The sequence below is a fragment of the Tripterygium wilfordii genome, chromosome 9 (genome assembly GCF_013401445.1).
Source record: "Tripterygium wilfordii isolate XIE 37 chromosome 9, ASM1340144v1, whole genome shotgun sequence".
Taxonomy (NCBI): domain Eukaryota; kingdom Viridiplantae; phylum Streptophyta; class Magnoliopsida; order Celastrales; family Celastraceae; genus Tripterygium; species Tripterygium wilfordii.
The window spans coordinates 13,988,933-14,013,537 of record NC_052240.1 but is presented as its reverse complement, the minus strand read 5'-3'; the positions used below and the strand labels follow the sequence as shown (position 1 = coordinate 14,013,537).

Below are 24,605 nucleotides of genomic sequence, written 5' to 3'. Positions count from 1 at the left end.
GATTGGGGAAATTTCTCCTCCTTCAAAATTAGATGGAGTGAGCTGGACAACACTGGTACACTTGAAAATTTGATGGATTTATTGTTGATTATGTATGTATTAAAAAAAAATTGTTTCAAAATGCGTTGTGTTTGTATTCACCGGAACTGTTGGAGCTGCACTGCTTAAAGGCCTCGAAATCATGCAGCTAATCATCTTGTTGGGGAGGTTATGAAATAACTTTCCAGAGGAATGCATGTTTCCTGGTTTTAAAGCTTGTAAACAAATTCGATATTATATGTTTACTCTATCCCTGGAAACTAGATTCAGAAAATGTCCTTTAAATTTGCTTCCGAAAACTGAAGAATGCCTCTCATCATAGTGGTTATTCTGCAAGTTGCGTAGCAGCTTGTACTCTAATTAAGTCAAAATAGCTAGGGTTGCTAAGACAACTTACCGGGAAAGGAACTGGGCCTTACGCTTTGTGCTTATTATGTCAAAGCCCAGCCGATGAGGCCACTCTCATACTGCGAAAGCCCATTCTCTAATTGGGCCCTAGAGTCCGAGCTAGCCCATCCAAAAACTAATATTGGCCAATTATCTTCCTTGTTCCCAGACCACGGATTTCATGAATAAATGCCAAAGCCGGTATTTTTGTTGGGGCTGCATGACCGCGGGCCTGCCATAGCCAAAAATTAGTATACAGTAAGTTGGCCTAAGCCCGTATACAGTTGGGCCCAACGAGCCTAAAATAAAAATAACCCACCTTTTACTCAGGCCCAATCCACCCATTTTGTATTACTTTGGCCCGTATCTTTACAGCCAGACCACGGGCTTCCAGTTGCAACCTGTTTCTAGGGCACAAATTTTTTGCTGTTTTATGACTTTCGAATTCATGGCAATTTAGAGATGTTTGTTCTAAGACGCTGGAACTCATAACGCAAAATTATTTTTGACAAAAAAATCATACGATTAACGCTGTATGAGGCAACTATTTTAGGTTATATAGAGATGTAACAAAATATCTTGGGATTACATGTCAACATTCTCTCTGGTACTACTAAACTCTATACAGGAGACAGTAATGGAAGAACATTCTTCGGGGGAACAAGTACTGCTCTTAGCAAATGCAATTTTTTGATGGAATACTACATATTAACATATCGCAATCGCAAATAGTACAATGGGAGATCATCAAAGAAATTGGGTAAGGGGTGAAGACGACGGATAAAAAATGACAACTATATATAGAAACACTTACTACAAATAATAATGAGAGAACAATGTTTGAGCCACACTATCTGTAACCCTTCAATAGATAGGAAGAGGGACTTACAGCAGTCGAGGATTTCTTATTTTCTGCTTCCTTCCCAGGAGTCCCACATTCACTGAAGTCAAGGACACGACATTCACTCTGCAGAAGTTCAATCTAATCATTTCAGGTTGATTTTCTTCACATCCATCAGGAGTAAACACATAGCAAATTAATAATATTAACCAAGATAGGGTCATATTTGATCAATTATGTAGCTAGTCATCCTTGCATCATTAAAGGCTCCAAAAGGAACATCCAAAATCTATACATGGGTTGTTAGAGTCTATTCACTGAAATAAAACAAATCATATCGGTACATTTTCGCCCAGAATGATATATATAACATCCCATTTAAGTGAGCTCGAAGAGGCAAGTAACAAGGTTTTACAACTAGCCTCTGCTCATCCCAGAGAGGTGTTCTTTTCTTTTTTTTCGAATTTGAAAATTTTGGGTTGTGGTCTTCAATTCTCAATCTCAGTAATTTGATGAGTATAAACCCCATCCGTTATAGCTAAAACACCATACAGAGACAACAGGTATCTTGCATCCATTATCAGCAGATCAGTTCCCTAGCATTCGGGGTAACAAAATCCAGTTATTGGCAAGGATATAGGACTGAGGCCGAATCGATACCCCATTTCATCAAATCTACTAAGTAATGGTAACCTCTAAAACAACAGTAACCAATTAGATGCACGGTGTTTACTTCAGAAGCACAGAAGGAACTGAAGAAAGGGAAAAGGGAAAAAAAAAGATCTGTCGAAAACAATTTAAAAGAAGTAACGGAGTCATACCAAAACATTTGAAGCCAAGTGGGGCCTGTTCTCTGTGTCATTATGTGCCATGTGATTCTCTTGGTTGAGATTCTGCATATTGGCAGATTTTCGCCTTAATATTGTTTCTGGAGTGTCATTTCCTAGGACCTCCATGGCATCTGCATATGCAGCTGCAGTGTGCTCACTTAACTGTTTCATCAACCCAATGGCGTCATAGCTTCTCTCGCCTGGACTCATAAAATACCCAATATCCTGGAAAGAAATTTTGGAGTATTTTAGAAGACATCCTAAAATGTATTCCACTGATAATCAAATATGCAATTGTTGAAAAGAACATATCATACCTCAATTGTTATATCTGTATCAATCCTTGGCCCAGGAACAAAAGAGTTGATGAACCACGGGGACTTCCACGCAGAAGGGGATTCGATACTTCTTTTGAATGGAGTTTCACCAAATCTATAAACAAACGTCTTTAACCAGTGAATAGGAAAGCAATGAAAAAGAGGTGGAAAAAGAAACTGACAGCAAGTATGCTCAACATAAGATGTGCAACAGAATCTTACATTCCAGAGTTTTCATTCCCAACATTGTTGACCATAGTTTCTAATGGTAGAGATGGAGGAACATGATGTGCTGATGTAACCGCTTTTGGGTGACTATCAAGATTCTTCCTGCAACCAGAAGGAGAGTAAACAACTAGACATGGATTTCCAGATGAAGCTCCCAACCTCTTATTGTATCGGTTTCTTGGTGTTTGAGCACTGGAGCCAGATCCTTTTTCTACTTTATATGCAACTTGGTCAGGAGAAATAATTAACAGATCATTCTTTTTATGTTCATCAAGAACTCCACAATGCTGCTCTACCTGCCAAAAGTAAGAGAGGCACACCAAAAGTTTGTAACAAACAACCAATTGAACTACATAGGAATGAGTCCAAAAGTTTATATTCATTGTTCTTGTGTGAAACCTACACCAAAAAAAGAAAAACAAATAAAATAACTCACAGTTTGGGCACTAGCCTCAGGATCAAGGTTAGTTTTACCATCAGTATCAGTGATCCCTTGCTTTATATTGTTTTCAGAATTAACTCTCTCAAAATGCTCGGCTGCTATTCTATCATCTGAGTTATCAGGACCATTTATCTCAACAAGAACCCCACATTGCTGTTGTACCTGACATGTACAGAGAGACCCACAAAAGAATTATTAGAAGCAACTTATGGACCTACAGAAGAATAAGCCCTGATGCATTTGTTGCTGTCTATTCCAAAACTAACTCCGAAAAGAAAAAAACAGAAAGAAGTAAAGAACGCACACTTCCAGGACTAGTATCAGGATCAACGTTGGTTTTAACATCCCTTTGCGTCATTTTCTCCTGAAAATTATCACTCTTGAAATCTTTGTCCAAAAAGCTAGTATTTGAAGTAGAAGAATGATTTTTCTGGCTCTCTTGTCCAGCTTCTAAAGCAGGATCCATATTTTCTTTATCATCAATGGAAGCCACAGAGTTCCTTTTATGGTTAGATGATAAAGACATTGGAGATTCTTTGTCGGTCCCACTATCGTCAAACAAAACATCCAAACGAGAGAATTCTTTGCTCAAACTGGATGTCACGTCAATCTCCAGCTTCTTGTCTGCTCTTCTATCTGACAAAGGTGACAATAAATCGCGGTTTCGTTTCTTCAAAATGGATGGAGTTCCTGTAAAAGTTTTAGCAGCACTTTTCAAGACAGCTTCAGGGCTACCATCTCGAGATGGTGAATCCCACAACCTAAATGGAGTGATGCAGTTCATAGAGGACATCATCAACTGTCGAATACCCAGAGGACTGTACTCTTGCTGCATATCACTTCCAGAATGTATGAGATCACAGCTAAAGAAAGGAACATCTACGCTTGGAAAACGAGGAGGCTCATAGCATAGAGCTCCTCCATCCTCCTGTTCTGTAAGCACACTGGGTTTTTCATCGACAGGAGGACAAGTTTGCATTATATCTGATCCTGAACAAAATGAGTTTACAGGAACAAGTTTTGAAGGTTCCCTTATCTCAAAAGTTTGCTCTTGCAGGCCAGAGTTATCTGCACCATCACCAGAAAGGGGGTTCGTAGGATCATTGGTATATATAAAGCCATCAGTTTCTCCTGAAACGAAGTCTTCCTCTTGAATTCCGAAAGGATGACCAATCAACTGATCAACTTCCCTGGCATATACAAGGGTATCTTCACCCGCTGTAAGCAGTGAAGGAACAGAAAGAGAAGGTTGACAGCATGAAGTTTGCAGTACAGCAGACCTTGAAGGATAGTATGACCTTGAGGCCGAAGTTCTGCCGCTTTCAGATGATTGGAAGTTCGATGGTTGGCAAAGTAATGAATCTGAATGTGAAACCAAGTCAACCACACTTGAACCTTTGGTAAGACTCGCAGAGGAAAAGCATCCACCATTCATTGCCCCTGAGGATAGGACTCTGCAACATTCATCATCGAATATGAGCACGTGCCCCCGTTTAGCAGGATTTACGGCCAAATTTTCCATGGAAGCAGGAGCTCTTAACCCTAGCGAAGTTTGAAAGGTAGCATTCACCACTTTGTGGCTTGCATTAGCACCTGTACAGTGAGTTGGCACCCCTGATGATTCCTGCCCGAGTTCCAGGGAAGATATATTAGGCAATTCATGCAAATTAAACTGGTAATCCCTACTTGCAGAACTTCCAGAATCACATGAGAGATTCTGCCCAAGAAAGCTGGAAGAGCAACCCGCTTCAAAAGGTATGTCCTGGATTTGAAAAGAGGCTGGACTGGAGCTATGCTTTTGTAGGCCAGACTCTTCAGCCAACTGGAATTCCTCTTTTGTATGTATAACCGCATTTACCAAGTCACCTGCAGACTGAGGGTAACCAACAAAATTTGAATCTTGACTGCATTCAGATATTTCTTCGGCTTCCCTGCCAGATCTATGACTACTATCCTCGCCACTACTCTGCATCCTGTATGAAGATGCAGGAACGGATTGATGGTGATTTGCAGCAAGTGGCAGGGCTGGAAACTGATCCAGTAGACCTGATGCCAAGTAGGACTCCAGTTTTTTCTTTACAGAACTGTTCCAGTGATTCTTTATAGCATTGTCTGACCTGTTGACCACACAAGATATTTTAATAAAAATTGATATTCTTTAAGGCAAGTTCAATAACAAGAATTATTTAAGATATAGTCAGCATGAGTACATAGAGGAATTTCTGACACCAGCAAAATGAAATAATTCATGAATGAAATGAAAGGAACTAAAGAACATACAAAACCTCTAATAAGGTGAAATAGAAAATGGGAACCTTTACATCAGAAAATCGTATGTACCTTCCCGGCAAGAATTTGGATAGCTCTGCCCATCTATTTCCATAAACTTGATGGGCATGAATTAATGCCAACTCCTCTTGCTGCGTCCAGGCCTCTTTGTTGATGGCTGGATTAAGGTGATTGTGCCACCTAAAATTAGCAAAATTAATTTAAGTGGAAAGAAAAAAAGCTGTTCCCAACACATGTGCAGCAGAAAAAAGTTTAAACGAATCTACTTAGAATAAAACAGTATATGATTAAAACATATTCAGAAGGTATTTGTTTACCTTCTCAAATATCTTATGACAAGTTCAAGCCAAGTTAAATAGAAAAACCACCACATCAGCGCCGTAAAATCATACCTTTCTCGGCATTGCTTTCCAATACGTCCAGGTAAATGTCGAGCAATGGTTGACCATTTTTTCGGCCCATATTTGTGCACCAATTCAATTATTATTTCGTCCTCCTGTTCACGTTTGACAAGAGCCATCAGTAGCCTCACAGTAAGTTTCTTAAATAATTTACACTGTCCATTTCCCGGTGATTAGCTTAATATTAAAAATCCAGGCAGGAATTCACTCAACGCTCATAAACAACAGGAATCTTCACCTCTTTTGACCATGGACCTTTTATGAGTTCTGGATTCAAAACCTTCTGCCACCTATGCAGGCACTGCACATCAGTCCTATCCTTGAAACACTCCGCTACAAACAGCCCATACAATTGATAACAAAGTGAAGAAAAATCAATTGAAGCACCAAGAAGTGAGGCTTGCACAGATATGCAATTGCAAGAGGGACATATAACAAGATTCACAAGAGATAAGAGTACAAATTTCGAGTCGCAAAGAATATGGAAGAAAAATGTCACTGCTAAGAAAGAAATTAAGACACTGTGCCAAGAGTCACGGCTTATGGCCCCAGGTAAGCATACACACACTCATTGTCTCATCCAGCCACAGTAAAGGAGGAAACACAAAATGCAATCACTATTTAAGAAAATTGTATTGCATAGTCCAGGAAACAATCTCCTAATACTCGTGTTCAATGTTCTATCAATCCAATATTGACAAGCCAGAATAGCAGTGATCCATGCATTTCATAGAAAAGTGGAGTGCTTTCATACACTGGAAGAACTCTTTTTCCAATAGAAGGCATGCTATGTATTTTAAAACATGCAATGGAAACGTTCATTTCCAGCTCAATTTGACCATGCGAAAAAGGGAGATTGCAAGTCAGAGAAGAAAGTTTGAATACCTATATGGTAAACAAAGAAGAAACAAAAATATAGTAATTGATAAAATAAAACTTAAAAGTTAGTATAGTGTGACCTATCTCAGGTATTTTAGGTTGCTGGCATACCTATTTTCTTCCAGTTCTTCCCTTGGAACCGCTGGACAGCTTTACGCAAAATCTCATCCTAAAAACAAAGTGAAATGTCTTTTAAATTTGCACAAAAGGAGAAACAAGATCAAAGATAAGCAAAACTGTGCTGGAAAACCATTTTTTACCACTACCACAGCCACATCAAAATTCATTGAATGTAGTATGAAAGCAACTAAATAACATTGAATGTCTGATTCTTTATTATTCAGCTGCACATGAATTTAAGCTCTTTGGGGTTTCAAACGTGAGCTTCATTCTCTTGTTGATACAAGGGCACTTATATAGTGACTAGTTTTACCTGGTCTATTGACCCGACCAGTTTTATTTAGTCTTCTGCCCTTTCATTGAGCATCATTACATATGGGCAATACACAAGTAATTCATCGAAATAACACCAAAAATATGTACAGCTGAAGAACAAAAGAGAAACACAGATAAAATATGGAAAGGACGAGTTGTAAACAACAACAAAAACTAAGATAAACACTTACTTCTTCTGCTGTCCATTGTCCCTTTGTAGAACGCCTTGTAGGGCCACTAGACCTCCTGCAGGAGAGTTTAATACATACTGTCATTCTAAATGCAGTTCTTCATCACTTCATCCAATTTCAAATGAAAGAAAAAATTGGCTGCATTAGTAAACATGAAAAATTATATTTGAAAGGTTGGGGAAACACATGGAGAGGTGCAAAAAAAGAGGGAGAGAGATTTTCTAAACCAACCAACCAAGAAGGGACTAGAGCATGCTGAAAACTAGCAGCTTCTAAGAATACTTCTTAACCCATAATTTTTCTAAATGCACTCCCACAAGAAGATGAATAATGTAATAACTTATATTATAAAGAGTAAATAAGAAAAATAGGTCCAATAGCGATGATATGAAACAAATGGAACCAAGCAACTATCTTCTAGGGGCTCATCCGTTTTCCCGTGTAAAAGGAATGATAAAATTCCAATTAGAAAGATAGATTAAAATCTAGATTCCTGATTCCCATATGTCTTTCAGAAATTACCCATGCAGAGGTCGCATCCTCTGAATGCCATCACTGCACCCATCTGATGGAGTAGAAGTTATCCTGTCACTTTCCATTGTTCGATTGACAAATAAAGCTGCATAGACCAATGCCCACTAGATAGCGATTCTCTCCAGAATATGATCTCCAAATCATTATAATCCTCCCTAACAAGTAACGATAGTATCCTTCCAAGACACAGGCTAAACAAGCAGAAAGAAAAGCAATTCAGATTGTCGTAAAGATAGTGTAAAAGAAAATAAAACAAAAATTTCCTAGGACACGCACTATCCAAGAAGTTGTTTCGGTGGCTCTGAGTTTGTTATTAAATTAGAGAAAGAGTACCAAGTTCACCCAAAAAAAACATATCCAAAGTATACAATAGAGTACAAGGAGCAAACCACACAATGTTCCATAGACTTTATCCACACAAGCACAGTTATGTTACCAGCCATAAGCCTATAAGGCTATAACCATATTGATGTACTCAAATACATGCAAATATAAGAGGGAATGGATAAGTATTGTCCTCTATCACTATCAGCAATAAATAGTCTGGATATGCACAAAATTAGATCGCATATGAAAAATTGTCTTCTTCTTTTTTTGTTTGCTTGTTTCTGTTTTGGGTTGGGGTTGCGGTTGCGGTTGTGGTTGGGGTGTACTTTGTAGAAGAAAATGCAAGTCCTCTTAAATTCCAGTTATGTTTAGGAAATCAAATTGGGCAGGAAGACTGTTACATGTAGGTGGGGAAAATTGCCATGATCAGGGATGTTCAAACAATTACAAATGATGAAATGCTTCAAGCTGGAAAGAACATATGGTAACCTAAACAATCAGAGAACAAATCAACAGATTTTGATGCGGTAACCCTCGAAAATTTGAAGTAATAGGGGAACAGCATTTCAATTGATTGTGTAAGAGAAAACCAGCTACAGAGATAAGAGAGAAAAATTCATGAATGCTCCAACTACGTAAGAACTAGGGCAAAATATTACAATTAAATGATACAAACAACACAATAGGGTTTAGAATTCAAAATAATGCTCCAACTACATAATAACTAGAGGAAAATATGAAAATTCACTGATACAAACAACACACTAGGGTTTAGAATTACAAATAATGCTCCAACTACGTAATAACTAGAGGAAAAAATATTACAATTCACTGATACAAACAACTCAATAGGGTTTAGAATTCAAAATTTATAACGATTAGTCACAAAGTCTTCAGTCTTCATAAAACTATTAAATTCATAGAACATATCATGATGAATGAAAGAAACTTCAAATTTCATAAAGTAAACTCAGAATCACCGACCAAATCATTCTAGGAATTCAAATTTAAAAGGAAGGAAAATTAGACCAACCAAAAACAGATTGAATGCCAAAATTCAGCTCGATCTAGAATTAATTATCAAGATCGACTGTGGAATTTTAAAATTTACGAAACGGAACCCTAAAACACTGACCAAACTGAGCTTCAAAGCGCGAATTGAGAATCTCGGATAGAGAAACGATGCTGCAATGACAACGATACGCATTTGCAGATTCAAATTTCGAAGTAAAGTTGGAGAGAAACCGATGGATCTGCAAATACCTCTTCGAAGTCAATCCAGATAAAGATTTAAGCGAGAGAGGAAGAGAACAAGAGAGAGAATGAAACGGTCTAAAAAGCTATTCAAACATAAAGGGGCGCACAATTTATTTTCAAACCCTATGGTTAAAGTTCGAGCATCTCTGGCGATGGACGGTCAAGATCCTCGCTCTTGGAAATTTAAGCCGTCCTTTTCTAGTGAACTCATATGGTCTCTTTCCTAAAAAGCTCAACGGCCATATTTTTTTCTCTTTTATTTTTCTTTTTTGTTTTTAAATTGAATTACAAATATGACACACATAGTATATACTCTTTTTTTATCAATCGTCCCCGAATGATCTTTTTTTTTTTATGAGTGGGGAGGAGGATTGAACCCTAGACTTAATATCTAGACGTGGGAATACATTACCAATTAAGTTGGAGGTCATCCCCTGAAAAATCAATTAATGCTTCAAAGCTGAATAATAAATATGACAATATGCATAATTACTCAGGTACTTTTTTGGATTTTTTATAAATTATTTGTTGGATCTACAAGTGGTAGTTTTTAATTTTTAGTAATACAAACACTACAGGATTCGAAATTTCAAGTAATCCAGCCAAAATAGACCATCATGGTTCAAGAACAGATTATATATATATATATATATATATATATATATATATATATATATATATATATTATCTTTCAAAATTAATTGCATTTCAGTAGTGAACAAAAATAATTTTACTAATTTTTCCTATTGATATGAATCAAAGGGAATTACTGAAACCCAAATGGAAAGAAAAAAATAAAAATAGAATTGTTGTTTTTGTTTTGTTTAACATGAAAATTGAAATTAGTTGCCAATCAAGAACTTGGTCCAACAATACCAGGTGAGCCAAATAGTTCTTTTAAGTAGATTAATTCTTAATGAATAAGTATATCATCAATAAATGCGTAAATCTTCTAAATTACTAACATTAATTATTAGAAATCTGTAAGATAAAATCTATAGTTTCCAGATTGATTTCCTAATATGATTGTCTTTAACGAGTGGCATTCCAGAAAAATCTCTTCCTTCTGGAGTCAGTTTTTTTTTTTTAAAAAAAGAACTTAAACCTTGCAATTGACATATACTAGAGGCTCATTTATATATTTTGAGTTTTTTTGTTCTGTCTTTGGTTAAATTAATCTATTAATTCTTTTGAGTTTAAGAAGATATTATCCATGCCAACCAAGTTAATGGCAAAAGAGACTAAAAGTCAACACAACCTAAACTAATATCTAGGAAATATAAATAAATTTAAAAAACAAAAGTTAAAATCACTAAAGAAAAGTTCCAGTTATTCAGCAAACTTTTTTGTTAATCTTATGAAGAATAAAGTACAGTTCATAAGTCACCAGGCGATCGATCAGCATAAGGTTTCATTCTCCAATTGCGCTGCACAAAAATTGATCTCAAAACTGAATGACGTTGCCATGATTTCTGCTCAAACTTTTTGAGCTTTGTTCAAGCGGCCCGACGAATAATCATTCTCTCTTGTCCGGCGATTTTGGCGATTTTTCCAACCCCTGCTGGGATTTCTTCCCCTGGAGAAACAATACTTAAAAGACTCGGTTTTGACAATAATACTTATTAGCTAAGAGTACTGAACAATGCGATTTGCAAGTGAACAAACTGTTCAAATTAAAGTGAAAAGTAGAAATTTATGAGGCACAAACCTCCCTCGGTTGCCCTTGAATTCCTGTCGAACTCGGCTCCAGTACTCCTTTTCAGCCTCACCTGAGAGCCAAACATATAACAAACTCAAAACACTGCAACAGAACCTGTAGCATGATTGACAGTTACGGGGATCCTAGGATGTCATCGGTGGGGAAAACAAAGACAACTTAACAGGCTATTCAATTCCTAGGCAAGAAAACATGCATCATTCGGAGAGCTAAAACCTCCACATCACTAATATAAAGTCACGCTAGCTATGTATCGACGGAACTCTCTAGATACCCTAAAATAAACCAACAAATGAAACATGTGATGTAAAGGAATTGTATCGCTTTCAAAATGTTAATACTGTACTGAACTACAAGAAGTCCTAAAGGTGCATTTGAGTCCATCATCTTGGATTCGCAAGAGCATGCAATCACAAATATCACTTTCATAGATCGAGCAGCATCCTTCAGCTGAGCCCTCAGCCAACCCAAACCAAATCAAAAAAATAAAGTATTTTGTCATGCAGCAAAACCAGACCTAACCCACCCTTTTACTCTTTAAGTAGAGCTCAAAGGCCGATTAAAAACATAATCTATGGTGTCACAATACAAGGAAAACTGAAAACTAATAACAATTTTGAACATCATAAGAATATTTTCATACAACCAGAAGAAGATTGAGCATTTGAGAAAATTAGAGCCAAGGAACTCAGTTTGATCTATGTTGAGAGAAGGATTATAAACATACTAATATGCACATCTTTTACCGCATGTTAAAGGATTAAGGCTAAGTTATGGTGAGCAGAATACAAAAGTCAACATCATAGATATCATATAGCACAACTAAAAAATTATAATCTAATGCATAATACTCTATCGACATTTAGAGAGAGCAGTTTTATGCTAATCATTATAAATGCATGTTGCTAAAAGAAACTTGGAGCAATGAAACCATCTCCAGGGGGAAAGACAACATGCACTCAATCATTCAACATGGCATCTTCTATAAAACTTCCAAAATAAAGCAAATAGGATGTTTCAGCCCACCAGTTACTGGTTCTAAAGTGGCAATGAAATTCTTCACAACAAGACCTCCTTCTTCAGATAGGACTCCAGCTGCACGAGCTTTCTGTGCTTCTTCAGTTTGTTCAAATCTGACATAACCCGACTCTGCTCCCATCGTGAAATCAATGAACTATGGCATGGGGAAAAATAATGTCAGAATGACTCAGCAAAGGCTACATGAACCCCTTTTCAGACCAGTTACTAGATGGGGAAATCCCAAGCTCCCAGTTCATATGTCCATGAAATAGACATATATGGAAGTCCAACAAGAACACCTTGGCATCTCAAGATGGCATCAAATTTTAAAGTCGAAAATTCATGATTAAAGAAAATAAAAGAGACACATAATCTATGACTAAATGTGTATACTCAGTTTAGATTCGGTAAGATATCATTATATCAACACTCAAAAGTAACAGAGGTATCAACCAAATGAATAAACAGTTGCGGCAGCGTACCTTGACAGTTCCATACTTCTGAAAAACTTCCTTGAGATCCTCGCGCAAAACCACATTCTTGTTGTCTTTGCAAGATTTAGGAGTTTGTTTTTCATCTTTCTCTTCACTCTTTTCCTTGAGACCTTCAGACAATTTCTCTCCCTCTTCACCCTCAACACGTTTATTTGCCGACTTATTTTCTTCGTCTACCTCTTTATTCTCTTTAATATTGCCAGCAGGGTTTCCTTCACCAGCTTTCGCATTTTCAGAAAACTCATCATTTGTCTTAGTAGTAGAGATCTCTGAAGAATTCATATCTCCGTCTATTTTGCAACCATTTGCGCTTTCTTTGACCAAGTCGTGAGTACCATTATGTGTCATAGAGTCCCCCGCTAAAAAGCTTTTCAATGTAAATGCGACAACTACACCTTTTGGGTAGCCAAAAACATCAGGACTGGAGATAATTGGTATTGGTTATGATACATCTAATAAAATGATGCATTTAAAACTGCATCACATTAACAGCTTACCTGGCATCTGCATCCAAATTGTTGTCAGGATTTGAAACTGTGGGATTTAAATTTTCCAATTTCCCTGATAGTTCAGCTCTTTCTGCATCAAAATCCTTCCTGGATATGAAATAATAAACATTAGAAGATGTGTGCATATATCAAGCCCTTGAACACATACACACACAAACTACTTAACTAAACTAAAGGTAGAAACATAACCTATTTCTAGATCATTTATATCTTAATCTCATAGATATTGCACGATATAATGTCACCTATTATTCTGTAATAAAATAACTCTAGCAGGGAATACAATTGGTGTAGAAAAACCAGACAATCACAATCAGAGAAGATTCACCAGTAACTAAATGAATAAATACATCTTATCCTACATAAAATAGATTAAAAACACTCATTAAGATATGTAAAGAGATCAATTGACAGAATAGGGGCTTACTTTGGTTTTAACACCAGCTGTACTCCTGCAAGAGCTAAACTTAGCTTCAGAACCTTCTCAGCTTCTTCCTCTGTTGAGAACTCAATCAAAGCAGTGCCACAAAATACTCTTCTGTCAGCTACATGACGAGGCATCCACACACTGTTAACCTAGATAGACAAAAAAAGCCCTATTACTTATCAAGACCCACAAAAAAAAAATGCAGTAATATTATGGTAACTACACAAGTACAGTGCTGCAAGATATAGTCCACCATCCACTTGGCTCAGGAGGCTCCATTCAAATAGCTTTGAAAGCTTGGTAGAAATGCTAACCACTAACAAACAGAATTTGTAGTGTATGAAAGAACGCGAATACCTTGGCATATTGACCGAAAAAAGACTCCACATCTTCCCTCTTAACTTGATACTCAAGTGGTGATGCAGCAATTGTTCTGTTGTCCAACCGCTCCACCAACTCTTCTGGTTTCAACAACGCGTTAATCCTCCCTACTTTCTTTCCTGAAAAATACAGTCATATATATAATTTAATAAAAGACATTACCTTCTTTCAATGACACACATTAGGCTGCTCCAAACAAACAGAAAACTAAAGTAATCACTAAAAGCATTCACCATCTTCAGAGACTTTCAGAATGGTTGATTTCCTCAGAGTTTCAGCAACAGCTTGCACGACACCTCCAGGCACCTCGTCGGGTTTCACATTGGCCAATCTTAGATGATTCTTCATCCGACTAAACGAGCATATCAAAGCCAAACTAACCACTATTTGAAGGGTCAAGATCAACAAAATATGGACATAATAAACAAACCTTTAAAAGTAATTTAAAAAAAAAAAAAACATAATCTGATATGCATGCCATATATTAAGGATACTGCCATCTTCGCCCTCATTGATTGTCCTTATCAGGAAACGGTCCGTTGGAAGATTGCTATCACTGAAGTAAAACTCTACCTGATATTAAAAAAAAGAAAAGAAAGGTGCACGGGAAGAGGAAAGAAAACAACAAAGTTAGTTTGTTTTAACCGCTTAAACACGAAATCAGATACAAAACGCAGAAACTTCAGTGAATCAATTGACCTGTCTAAGGACTTCCTTCGCTGTTTCCTCGTCCAAGGAAGGCGACGCCATTATTGTACGGACAGGGTAGCAGCACGAGAGGGGAAAAAATTAGGGTTTTAAGATAATTTTGGGTTTAGGGGGATTTACGTCTTGTTCACAATTCACCCTCGCCAGTTATTACAGATTTATATACTTCGACTTTCTTCGTCTGCCTGACGCGCTCACATATTAGATATTTTAGGCGTCAAAAAATTATGTTACTTAATAATATATTCTTAATTGGAAAAATTCCCTTATCTTTGGGTGAATAAAGTCATTAAAAGCCAAAAAGAGGTTAATGTAACCAAAGAAAAAAGCCAAGAGGGTTTTTTTTCAAAGAAAAAACATTACGAAAAAAAGTTTTATCTTTCGTAATCCGATGTTGAATTAACCCGTCACCGTTCATGGCAGTACGGCGAGGAGACCAGAAGAGCATCCTATAGTTCATGACTCATGGGTCCATCAAGACTCGAGTACATGGCACAATCCTAATTTCCCATACTTCAGGCCACAGTAACATAGCTCATGGACCGTGTAGTACAATAACTAGGCCCAGTCACAGCTGACTATACCTGGGAGAGACTCTTTTCCAACCAAGCCCATCTTCATCGTTCCAGCTCTGAGCTGCCTCGATATAAATTCAAAGAAGAGGAAAAAGAAATCCCCAACCAAAATTAATTAAAAAAAAAAAAAACAGCCTCCAGTGTCTTTCCAAACACTGCAAACAGATTTTCAATCACCCACATCACAGTAACATAAATTACAGCTTTGAATAAGGTAATTTATTCAAGAGGATCAATGACTTCAAAAGGCCAAAAGTCATGTAAAATGAATGACAAGTCCCTTCCATAAGAGGGACGCCATGGAGTATTTTAATGAACGTGAGATGACGAGAACCACAAAGTGACTCACATGAAGTCCTCTTCCAATTCCTGCAAGGACTTGTTTATTGAAGCAATATCTTTGTTTGATGTCATTTTCTCCGAGACCATTAAACCCTTGTAACTTCTTATCTCTGCTTGCCTCTCCTTTTCAAGCCTTTCCATTTCTTCACGGCGTTTCTGGCACAATAAAGGAATATGGTGTTCAGTATTATAACATGCCAACATGTGAAGAAGATAATAGAAAATGCGCTCTGACGAGGCTGAAGCCCTCTTATTCAAATCTACTGAGCAGAAGACAGTCCATTCCTTCAAAAATGTAAAGGGAATTTAAGTTAAAACTATTTTGTGAAAAAAAAAGGTTGAACTTTGCCATACAGTTGCACTGTTTCAAAGAAAAGGGAAAAACAGGTTGGGGACCATGGCATGAGTGGATGGCATCCAGCTTAGCATCTAGATCTGCACTAAAGTTCCAGCGTGACAAGGTTTAAAAACACACAAGAGACGAAACAAATTCGGTTCTAGTCGAACCAAACCCAATAAACAAGCTATTAGCATGCATGCAAATTATTGTATTCCCCTGTTTAATGATTGGAGTTACAAACTAGACAAATCTCAAAATGAGGGGGCACAATTTTTGTAACCAGAATCCATAAGATGACCCAAAAGATGCATGCATGAATGAACTTCACCTGGGAGAAAGGTGTTCCCCTGAAATCTTTAACAAGGGAATATCATGAGTTGTAGTAAATACTCCCAATTTCATTGGGAATGCCAACAAATTCCCAAGGGAATCCATTTTCCCGGATGAAGCATTTTTATGCCTGAACAAAATGCTCTACCACTGTTCGCTAAAGGTAAATGTTGATGCCAAGTTGTATCAATTTGATGAACATCCTGTCATTCTACTGATTTTTTTTTTGAATAATAAAAATTGTCTTAAAAGGGCACCAAGGTGGTAAATATGAAGATCCTTGAAATCCAAATGAAGTAAATGTGACCACAAAGAGGAATAAAAACTATTTAAAAAATTCATTGGACTGACTTTATCTCTCTGTTGAAGCTTTCTCTCTGCTCTTTCAGCTGCGCCGACTGCTTCTCGCTCCGCTGAAACAATAATTATCAAACGTTTATTAGCACTGTTAAAGAGAAAATTAGTTTTGTGTAACTTCCATAAAGAAGATTACTAAAAACATGTTAGATATTGTGCTGTTAAACAAAAAGAAATACAAGATGCAGAAAGTGACCTGGAATTTCCTAATAATGAATAAAAGTAGACCTCTCAAGTTAGATAATAAAAGCAAATCTAAGCAAAGAGGGTGGGGTGGATTAAAGCATAGATTTACCTTTCAAATCAGGCTTTCTTTCAACTTTTGTCTTGTTTAATCTATTAACAATCTCATTTATCCGCTTCTCTACTCTCACAGTCCGAACCTACGAGCACAATCAAGTAAGTCAGATATCCACTTTCCAAACAAACACTCAAAATTATTGAATAAATTGTACATGCACCTAAATGAAAGATGCTCACATTCTTTGGATTGTGGAAACCAACTTGGCCAACATCCATGGAAGCAGTTTTCTTTAGATTGGCCCAAGGTGTATAAACAACGTCAACATTATTTACCTTGTTGCCTGCAGATAAACAAACAATAGCAGACAAGTTGGGATGAATAAAATAATACTGGCTGAATCATACTCAATAGTGTTGGGAAAGAGAGAAGAATATAGACATTCCAGCATAGGATCACCTAATGCAAACATCGATGTTGCTAATTAATGAACAGCATATGAAGAAAACTAGACTGCTGGGAAAAGAATGCACTCATTGTGGATCTATGCTGAACTTTTACTTGAGAAGCATGATCACCCTAAAAATACCTTGACTCCTATTTTTGAAGCATGTCAATTATTGTCAAATACTTCTATTAAATGGTTAACACTTAACAACAAAATCTCCCCTAGTGAGCCAGAGCTCAAAACCAGCCTGACAAAAGACTAGTCCAAAAGGGCTAGCTAAGACAAGGCAGCCTCTAACGCTACTATGAAAGAAGGTGACGACCTGATCGACCATGTCAGTAAGCTTCAGGAAATGAAAAAGCAATAGAAACCATTTATAATCCAATATATGTCCAATTTAAAGGATGAGGGTGTGGTAAGGTACAGTTGAATACATCTGACTATAGTGAAAGAAAATTTGCATATCAAATTATCAATACATAACTACTTATTATTCTTCACCCCTTTTTGGTTTAATATTAATGTCCTCAGTAATCACAAAGACAGAAAGACACATTCCAAATTAAATATGTAGAAGCAACTAGCTAGACTCCAAGAACACAAATCCAACTAATCGAATCATCGTGAAACAGGAAGAATCTGTCAAGACTTGCCTTGAATGGAATTCGCTTTGACAAGCTGAGCACAATCCTCGAGTAAACCTTCACTTATATAATCTATAGTCTGACCCTTATGCAGTCTTACATAAACATGGGCAGAAGACATTTTATCCACATGGAACCTGTAATATATATGCCACAAACAAGTAGCAATCTTTGGATAAGGAAACAACGGGAACAAACATCAAATCAAATGTACTATTTAAAAAAAAAAACTAAAATTTCGAAGCTAGCAATCAAATCACAAACTATCAACAGACAGACACTGTCAATTCAATCGGAAGAAGCTAAACTAAAACAAATATATTGAAAATTAAGAGGCGGAGAGGGAATTCGCAGCATCGACAAGATTAAGAGGAAACTACCACAATTGATTGATAAGTACAATTGATGTTGGTTATTAAATAATTGATAAATTACGGAGTCAGATGGCGGCTATTTGAATTCATAGAAACCTAAATTTTCAACGAGGAACAGAAAACAAAAGTGAAATTGTTCATGCGAATACCAGATATCTTCAGGGAAGCCATATTTGATGAGCTCCTCGTTCTCGAACTTGTCGAGGCCCATAAAGATGGTGTAATCGCCTACCTCTGGTCGGGCTTTGAAGTAGAACACCATCTTCTCTTTTCTCTCCTCCGCACCAACAAAGGACCACCTCTGTGTTTATTAGGGTTCTGCTATCCAAATCGAGATGGAGGTTACGGTATTTGATTATTTCACGTTTAAGGATTTGTTTGGCGTGGTAGGGCCCCGTAGGGGATTCTTAAGAAAATGTGGCGTAGTTTTCACGCCCCCGGAGACCAAGGCGTTTTTCAATAACGCGTTTTTTCGACTTTTCTTCCGTCACCTACCATGAAATGATGAAAAACGTGACTCTGTCTCTGTTCGTAATAATTTCCAATTAAATGTTGCAATTTATATAATTATAAAGTGAAAAATGTAGTTCTTCCTCTTCATATAAACAAAAATTAAAAAAAAAAAGAAAAAAAGTGAGAACTTAAGGTGATTTTTAAAAACAATCGAGTTGATTAGAAATAAATATTTTAAAATGAGATTACAACATATATCTTCAAATCGGACATTGGGCCAAAATTCATGTAGAACGTGCGAATTAAACTTGTCACATCTCACATTTATAATGAGTTACCACCGTCAATCTCATTCTCTCAACCAAACCTTCATTATTACACCACCACAGTGCCAAAAATTCCTCTTCTTTTACTGTTATGACTGATTTTGATTGGTGGAGCAGATAACACCCGTAATGAATCTTTGTATCATATCCTTGAATTTGGGCTCTTTCTTCTCTGGTCTTCTACTCAGCTGTTCTGGGCTTCTAGCAAATACAAAATCCTCCTTCTCCTTCCACATAACTTAAGATAACCAGGACAAATTGAAGGCTAAGATTTTATGAACTGGTGAGTTGGCTGGTTTATGGAATTTTCTTTAGAACAGAAAACTCATCTACGTCTTTCTCAGGAAAGGCCTGTAAGCAATGCGGGGTTTTCATAACGATTGGACACCTGTGCTTGGTATCCTGTAAGGTTGCAGCTAGAAACCTAGAACAAGAAGAGTTCAAAACCTCAAATTACTTGAGCTTCAGGAAAATGGCAGTGATTACCAAAGAAGGGAAGAAAAAAAATATTGTAGAGTGGGAGCAACACAGAAATGTACATATATGTTTCAAACTGTCAACAGAATGTAGGATATATGACATTACAAAAGCAGCAAGTTTGCAACAAAATGTAATATCATGAAAGAGAAGCTCCTTTCCTTATCTACAACCAAAGGTAGAATTTGTGTCTTTGCTTCAGTTCAGGAACACTGTACATGGTTGCGCGAGCTGACTGTACACACCAAGCTGCCCTTGAGACTGCTTCCGGCAAATAATCGGTGACATTTCCCCAAATTTACGAGTGTGAGAAGGATACACGGATTTTGTAGCAAGCCACGATGATTCGATTGGAAAGTCAGAATCTCTTGTCATCAGCCGACCTTTCTTAATCGTTGCCGCTGACAGTTTCTGATCACTAACTACACCAGGGATCTGTAATAGGTAGGAATTAGAGGCACATGTAGTGTGCTTCTGATAGATATTCTCTAAGCTTTTAACAGGTAACTCTTTCCCTCCCTCTGCTTGGTGGGAAACTTCCTTTCTTTTTACACTAGCCTGTAGTCTATCTGCCTCTTTTGTCAATCCAATAGCACGCCAAGCGTCTGCAACAAGCGACACAGTAGATTTCTCGGGCTTCACCTCGAATTCCTCCATAATTTGGAGAAGTTCCTCGGCTTTCCAAGGCTGCTTAGCCTCAGCATATCCACAAACCAGCGTCTCAAAAGTCTTCAAATTTGGTGAAACACCATATTCACACATCTTGTCAAACAGTCTTAGTGCATTTCCCATTCTACCAGCGCTACACCACCCGCTGATAACAGTTGTGAAAATCACAACGTTGGGGCTGGATCCTGATTTAATCATGGCCGTCAAGAGTTCTTCAGCCTTCTCAGGTTCTTGTGCACGTACATAACCTTTTGCAAGAATGCTGTAGACATGTGCATCTGGTTCAATGCCAGCCTTCATCATGTCATCAAAGATTTCCCTGCACTTATCCATAAATCCTGCTGTGCTCCATGCATTCATAATTGTGCTAAATGTTATCACATCGGGTTTGACCTCAAAATCACCCATCAACTTGAGAACCTGCAGAGAGACTTTTCTATGTAATTAAAATTGTTTTTCAGAAGGAATATCTTTAAGAGGAAAATATAAAGAAAGTTTAAATAGCAAATCAAGAAAGAATAAAGTCAACGATGGAACAATTTTGAAAACATAACAAACCTTTCAAGTCTCATTTGATAATCGAGAGGAAAAGAGAGTGGTAGAGGATTGGAATAAGATTTATACACACAAATTAAATTGAGAGATAATTCCAGTAAAAAAGATACAGGGATAGTAAAGATTAAAGAACTTCTCAGACAAATTATAAGCAACTACGCTGCAATAAACCAGAGCTAATCAATAAAGTAGATTATAAAATCCATCAATTTTCGGTAATTGTTAATCCAAAATTCTACATTGAAGTACATAATGCTTCAAAACAAAAGTAAACAGACAAACAATGGAACAAACTAGGACCTCCATATACACTACCATTTTTTGTCTCACATTCTATCCATTTTACAAAACAAAAGGCTGGTAAACAGAAGCTGTGTATCATGATATCAGGCAGCATTAGTATTTAGTACACAATGCAACACCACCGCTCAGAACCTGACTTGCAGACATTAGTGGTTCCAAAACATATTTTTGATCCTATGCATCAATATACCACAACGAATGATCATGATGATAAATGGCATTAAGCTATGTCATTTTAGGAACCAAACTGTTCTTTCACTTCAGGTAGAACCTCTAATTTTATATCCAATCAAGTCTTCATATACATTGCAAGAGGAAAGACAGAGTAATAAGTAGAACATTTACAATAATAACAACAGCCACAACGATACCCCTTTGCAGTTATCGACAAAATTAACATGTAGAGAGGATAATTTGGGGTGGGGAAGAGAAGCCACAGGTCTTGAACTCACCTCATCAACACCATCTCTATCCATAATGTCCACAAAACCTTTGATCACGGAGTTTAGAATCACAAGATTGGGCTTCACCCCAAGCTCTTTCATCCTGTACAAAAACGTCAGGTTCTCCATTACTTTACCTTCTTTACAATACCCACTTATAATGATGCCACAAGTTCGTTCATTCGGCTGCACACTATTGTTCTGCATTTCAATAATTATCTTTTCAGCCTTACCAGCCTCTCCATTCTGAACATAAGCTGTTGCAATTGTGTTGTATGTAACCGCATCAGGTTGCATCCCCGAAGCTACCATCTTAGATACCACGTTCCATGCCTCTGCAATGTTCTTGTTACACCATGCCCTGACTAGTACATTATAAGTCCTGAGATTGGGTTTCACATTTCCTTCCTTGGACATCAGATCGAACAATTTCAGAGATTCTTCAGGCTTACCAGCGATGCCATACCCTTTGATTAACGTGTTATAAGTGCTGGTAGTGGGATTTATTCCACTCTTCTTCATCTTGCATAAGGTTTCCACAGCCTCCTCTACATTCCCAGATTCAGAGAAAGCATTGATAACAGTATTGAAAAATATTGAGTCTGGCTTCATCCCATTCTCTTCAACCTGTGAAACAATTGAATGTATGGAATCGAAGCGCTTCTGGATGGTTAAGGCAGCCAAGAGTGAAGTGTATGTAATCAGGGATGGTTTGTGCCCTCCTTCAACTAAACTGTCAAAAATGGACTGAGCTTCTTGTGGTTTTCCTTTTTCAACCAGAATGTTGATAAGTTTTGTCTTCGAGCGCACAGTTCGACAGCTGCTTTTGGTCATGCACAAAATGCACCGTGATTCATTCGGGAGAGTGCTAGAATTCGGAAATTGATTATTATCAAGTACATGATCCTCCTGTGAACTCAAATGATCAAAATGAAATATTATGTAGTGACTGAGATAAAAATCATATAAATTCTATTAAGATGCAAAATATATAAGCTATGATAGCATATGCTCATTCATTATTGAACAGAGGGTGGGATTTGATGGTGATGCACATAACGGCATGGGCATTGCAGCGACTATACTATTCAATTACTCAAAAACAAAAATTCAACGCTTGCATTCTATTCAGAAGACCACAGTTTAAGTTCCATTGTCCAAGGTATTATATTTCATACAAAGTCCAAAACGAAATGGAATTGATATTAGTCAGTAAGGAGTAGATACATAGAGCCAGCACTTAGACTGGTGGTTCATAATGTGAAATAAGGCAGTCTGAGTTTTGAGCTGAATGGAATATGTGAGAATATACATTAAGAAAGTTTTTGTCAACTTGGGCTAAACCCAGCCAAACAGCTTTGACATGGAAATTGGCAGCACGCAATGAATGTTCCGATATAGCTAACAATGGAGTAAATGAGCTGTTACCTGAGTAAAGTAACTCATACTGTTCATAACTAATGCACAAAAATGAGGAATCATATTAGGCTCTGACTTAAAATATGAAAAAATAAAATCTCTGGAAATGTTACGCTCCCCTGTAAACACATGCCACAACCATAACTGAGTATAAATTTTCTACCTCATTAAGCCTCATCAGGAGCCATCTTTAGTTATAAAGGACTGGAAATTGAATTTCTCTATAATGTCCCTTAAAAAACCTTATCTTAGTACTTCCTCACCAAAAGCCCTCCAACCGTATCAAATCCCATTTACTCAAACTCAGTACAGTGCCATCCATCATAATGGCTCTTCATCTCCTGAATACTGTGCTAATTTCAACATGGTTTTGATACTTTACTTCTACAGCCATCTTTCAATCTTTCAAACTCTCCATGTCAGCATCCTAACCATAGGCATTATTCTTACGTAATCAAATGCATGTTATGCAACTACAAGGCAAAAGTTCTGCGTCAGGATTTATTCTAGCTATTACTCTACAAGCCCTAGCCAACAATAATATTATTAGGAAACAGGATTTGTTGCGTGAATACCTCTGAAATCCTTTTATCCGAATCCTGGTATAAAGAAACAGCATTCTCAACCTATTTACAATAAATCTGAAATCTCGACATGATTGACAAGAAGACAAAGAAAGCACCAGAAGTAAGATACCTTGATCGGTAACTTTTGAACCCATTCTTTCTTAACAGTGGTAGCTCCTGCCTGATTGTCGGTTCCGCAACTAGCTTTCTCTCTGAAAGATTTTCCCATCTGGGTCTCTGAACGTAGCTTGTCAAGCACAATGTTGTGACCGGATCTTTACTCAGACGACACACCAAAACCAGAATTTGGATTCAAAGTCCACTTTCAAATTCGCTAGTAGAAGGTCTCTACATAGAACCAGCAGCACAACAAATTAAGTGAGTCATCAACAATCAGGCACCAGTAAGCATACCCCAGGCAAGACTGAGGAAAGAAACGGGAAAATCCCCAAAAATAGGATATCCACCATACGTTGACATTATGTACCTATTCAGGGTGTTATTATACCTAAACATTACAATATTACATCAATATCTGAAGCCAGAAGAACTGGTAAGGTCATTTCGAGAAGAAAATTACGTTCTTTGATTTTCTTTAACAAATCTTGAAAATCATGAAAATGAATGCGAACCAATGTGAAAACAAGAAACCCACATGGGTATTAGATATTGAATCATTAGCAAACGATAGGAAGAAAATCATTTGCCAGTAAAACTTGGCATTCCTAATCATCAACCCCATAAAATAAAATAAACCAAACAAGAACAGCATAAAATTCAGAAGAATAAACAGAAAATCCAAAATTCAAATGATACAAGAAGCAGAAATAACAAAGGCGAAGAAATAACAACTGAATGCTAGGTTAAGCTTTGTGCAGCAAATTGGGATTGCAATATTATCTGAAATGAGGATTACCCTTCATGATAAACCACCTGTTCGGCACAATGGCTAGGCAAAGTGTGAGTGCGAGCGAGGTACAAAATGGAGTATTATCGTCAGACAGAAAAGACAATAGTACCAGATAAGAAGGCAAAGTGAGGCTGAAAATTTCAGGAAAAAATAATTTTATCCTTTTTCTCAAAAAAAAAT

The 24,605-nt window shown here is 37.2% G+C and overlaps 4 protein-coding genes across 6 annotated transcripts; all 4 read right to left on the bottom strand.

The window, feature by feature from the left end:
- Window positions 1-1,271: 1,271 nt before the first annotated feature.
- LOC120004960 (transcription factor MYB3R-1-like) lies at window positions 1,272-9,489 on the bottom strand. 2 transcript variants are annotated; one of them, XM_038854350.1, is made up of 13 exons: window positions 9,276-9,489; window positions 7,802-8,004; window positions 7,280-7,334; window positions 6,765-6,822; window positions 6,013-6,107; window positions 5,766-5,869; window positions 5,425-5,553; window positions 3,389-5,201; window positions 3,079-3,246; window positions 2,637-2,938; window positions 2,415-2,529; window positions 2,089-2,322; window positions 1,272-1,393 (listed from the first exon to the last, which is right to left on the bottom strand). In XM_038854350.1, exons 2-13 carry the CDS (start codon window positions 7,876-7,878, stop codon window positions 1,277-1,279), a joined length of 3,267 nt encoding a protein of 1,088 aa, XP_038710278.1. In that variant the 5' UTR covers window positions 7,879-8,004; window positions 9,276-9,489; the 3' UTR covers window positions 1,272-1,276. The 2 variants fall into 2 exon arrangements, with proteins under 2 accessions (XP_038710278.1, XP_038710279.1); XM_038854351.1 differs by having other exon boundaries at window positions 9,404-9,455.
- A 1,177-nt stretch (window positions 9,490-10,666) lies between these two features.
- On the bottom strand, window positions 10,667-14,812 carry LOC120006168 (la protein 1-like). Its single transcript, XM_038856101.1, has 10 exons — window positions 14,645-14,812; window positions 14,440-14,518; window positions 14,179-14,328; window positions 13,922-14,064; window positions 13,565-13,713; window positions 13,126-13,224; window positions 12,617-13,049; window positions 12,141-12,288; window positions 11,106-11,166; window positions 10,667-10,973 (listed from the first exon to the last, which is right to left on the bottom strand). The coding sequence occupies exons 1-10, from the start codon at window positions 14,693-14,695 to the stop codon at window positions 10,874-10,876; spliced, it is 1,413 nt and encodes a 470-aa protein (XP_038712029.1). The 5' UTR covers window positions 14,696-14,812; the 3' UTR covers window positions 10,667-10,873.
- A 505-nt stretch (window positions 14,813-15,317) lies between these two features.
- On the bottom strand, window positions 15,318-18,681 carry LOC120006169 (coiled-coil domain-containing protein 25-like). The gene is made up of 6 exons (XM_038856102.1): window positions 18,454-18,681; window positions 17,940-18,067; window positions 17,078-17,181; window positions 16,893-16,980; window positions 16,592-16,653; window positions 15,318-15,726 (listed from the first exon to the last, which is right to left on the bottom strand). The coding sequence occupies exons 1-6, from the start codon at window positions 18,564-18,566 to the stop codon at window positions 15,574-15,576; spliced, it is 648 nt and encodes a 215-aa protein (XP_038712030.1). The 5' UTR covers window positions 18,567-18,681; the 3' UTR covers window positions 15,318-15,573.
- An 881-nt stretch (window positions 18,682-19,562) lies between these two features.
- LOC120006272 (pentatricopeptide repeat-containing protein At5g25630) lies at window positions 19,563-24,567 on the bottom strand. 2 transcript variants are annotated; one of them, XM_038856254.1, is made up of 4 exons: window positions 24,432-24,567; window positions 23,646-23,863; window positions 21,540-22,439; window positions 19,563-20,649 (listed from the first exon to the last, which is right to left on the bottom strand). In XM_038856254.1, the coding sequence occupies exons 2-4, from the start codon at window positions 23,742-23,744 to the stop codon at window positions 19,759-19,761; spliced, it is 1,890 nt and encodes a 629-aa protein (XP_038712182.1). In that variant the 5' UTR covers window positions 23,745-23,863; window positions 24,432-24,567; the 3' UTR covers window positions 19,563-19,758. The 2 variants fall into 2 exon arrangements, with proteins under 2 accessions (XP_038712182.1, XP_038712181.1); XM_038856253.1 differs by having other exon boundaries at window positions 19,759-20,649; window positions 24,449-24,553.
- Window positions 24,568-24,605: the final 38 nt, after the last annotated feature.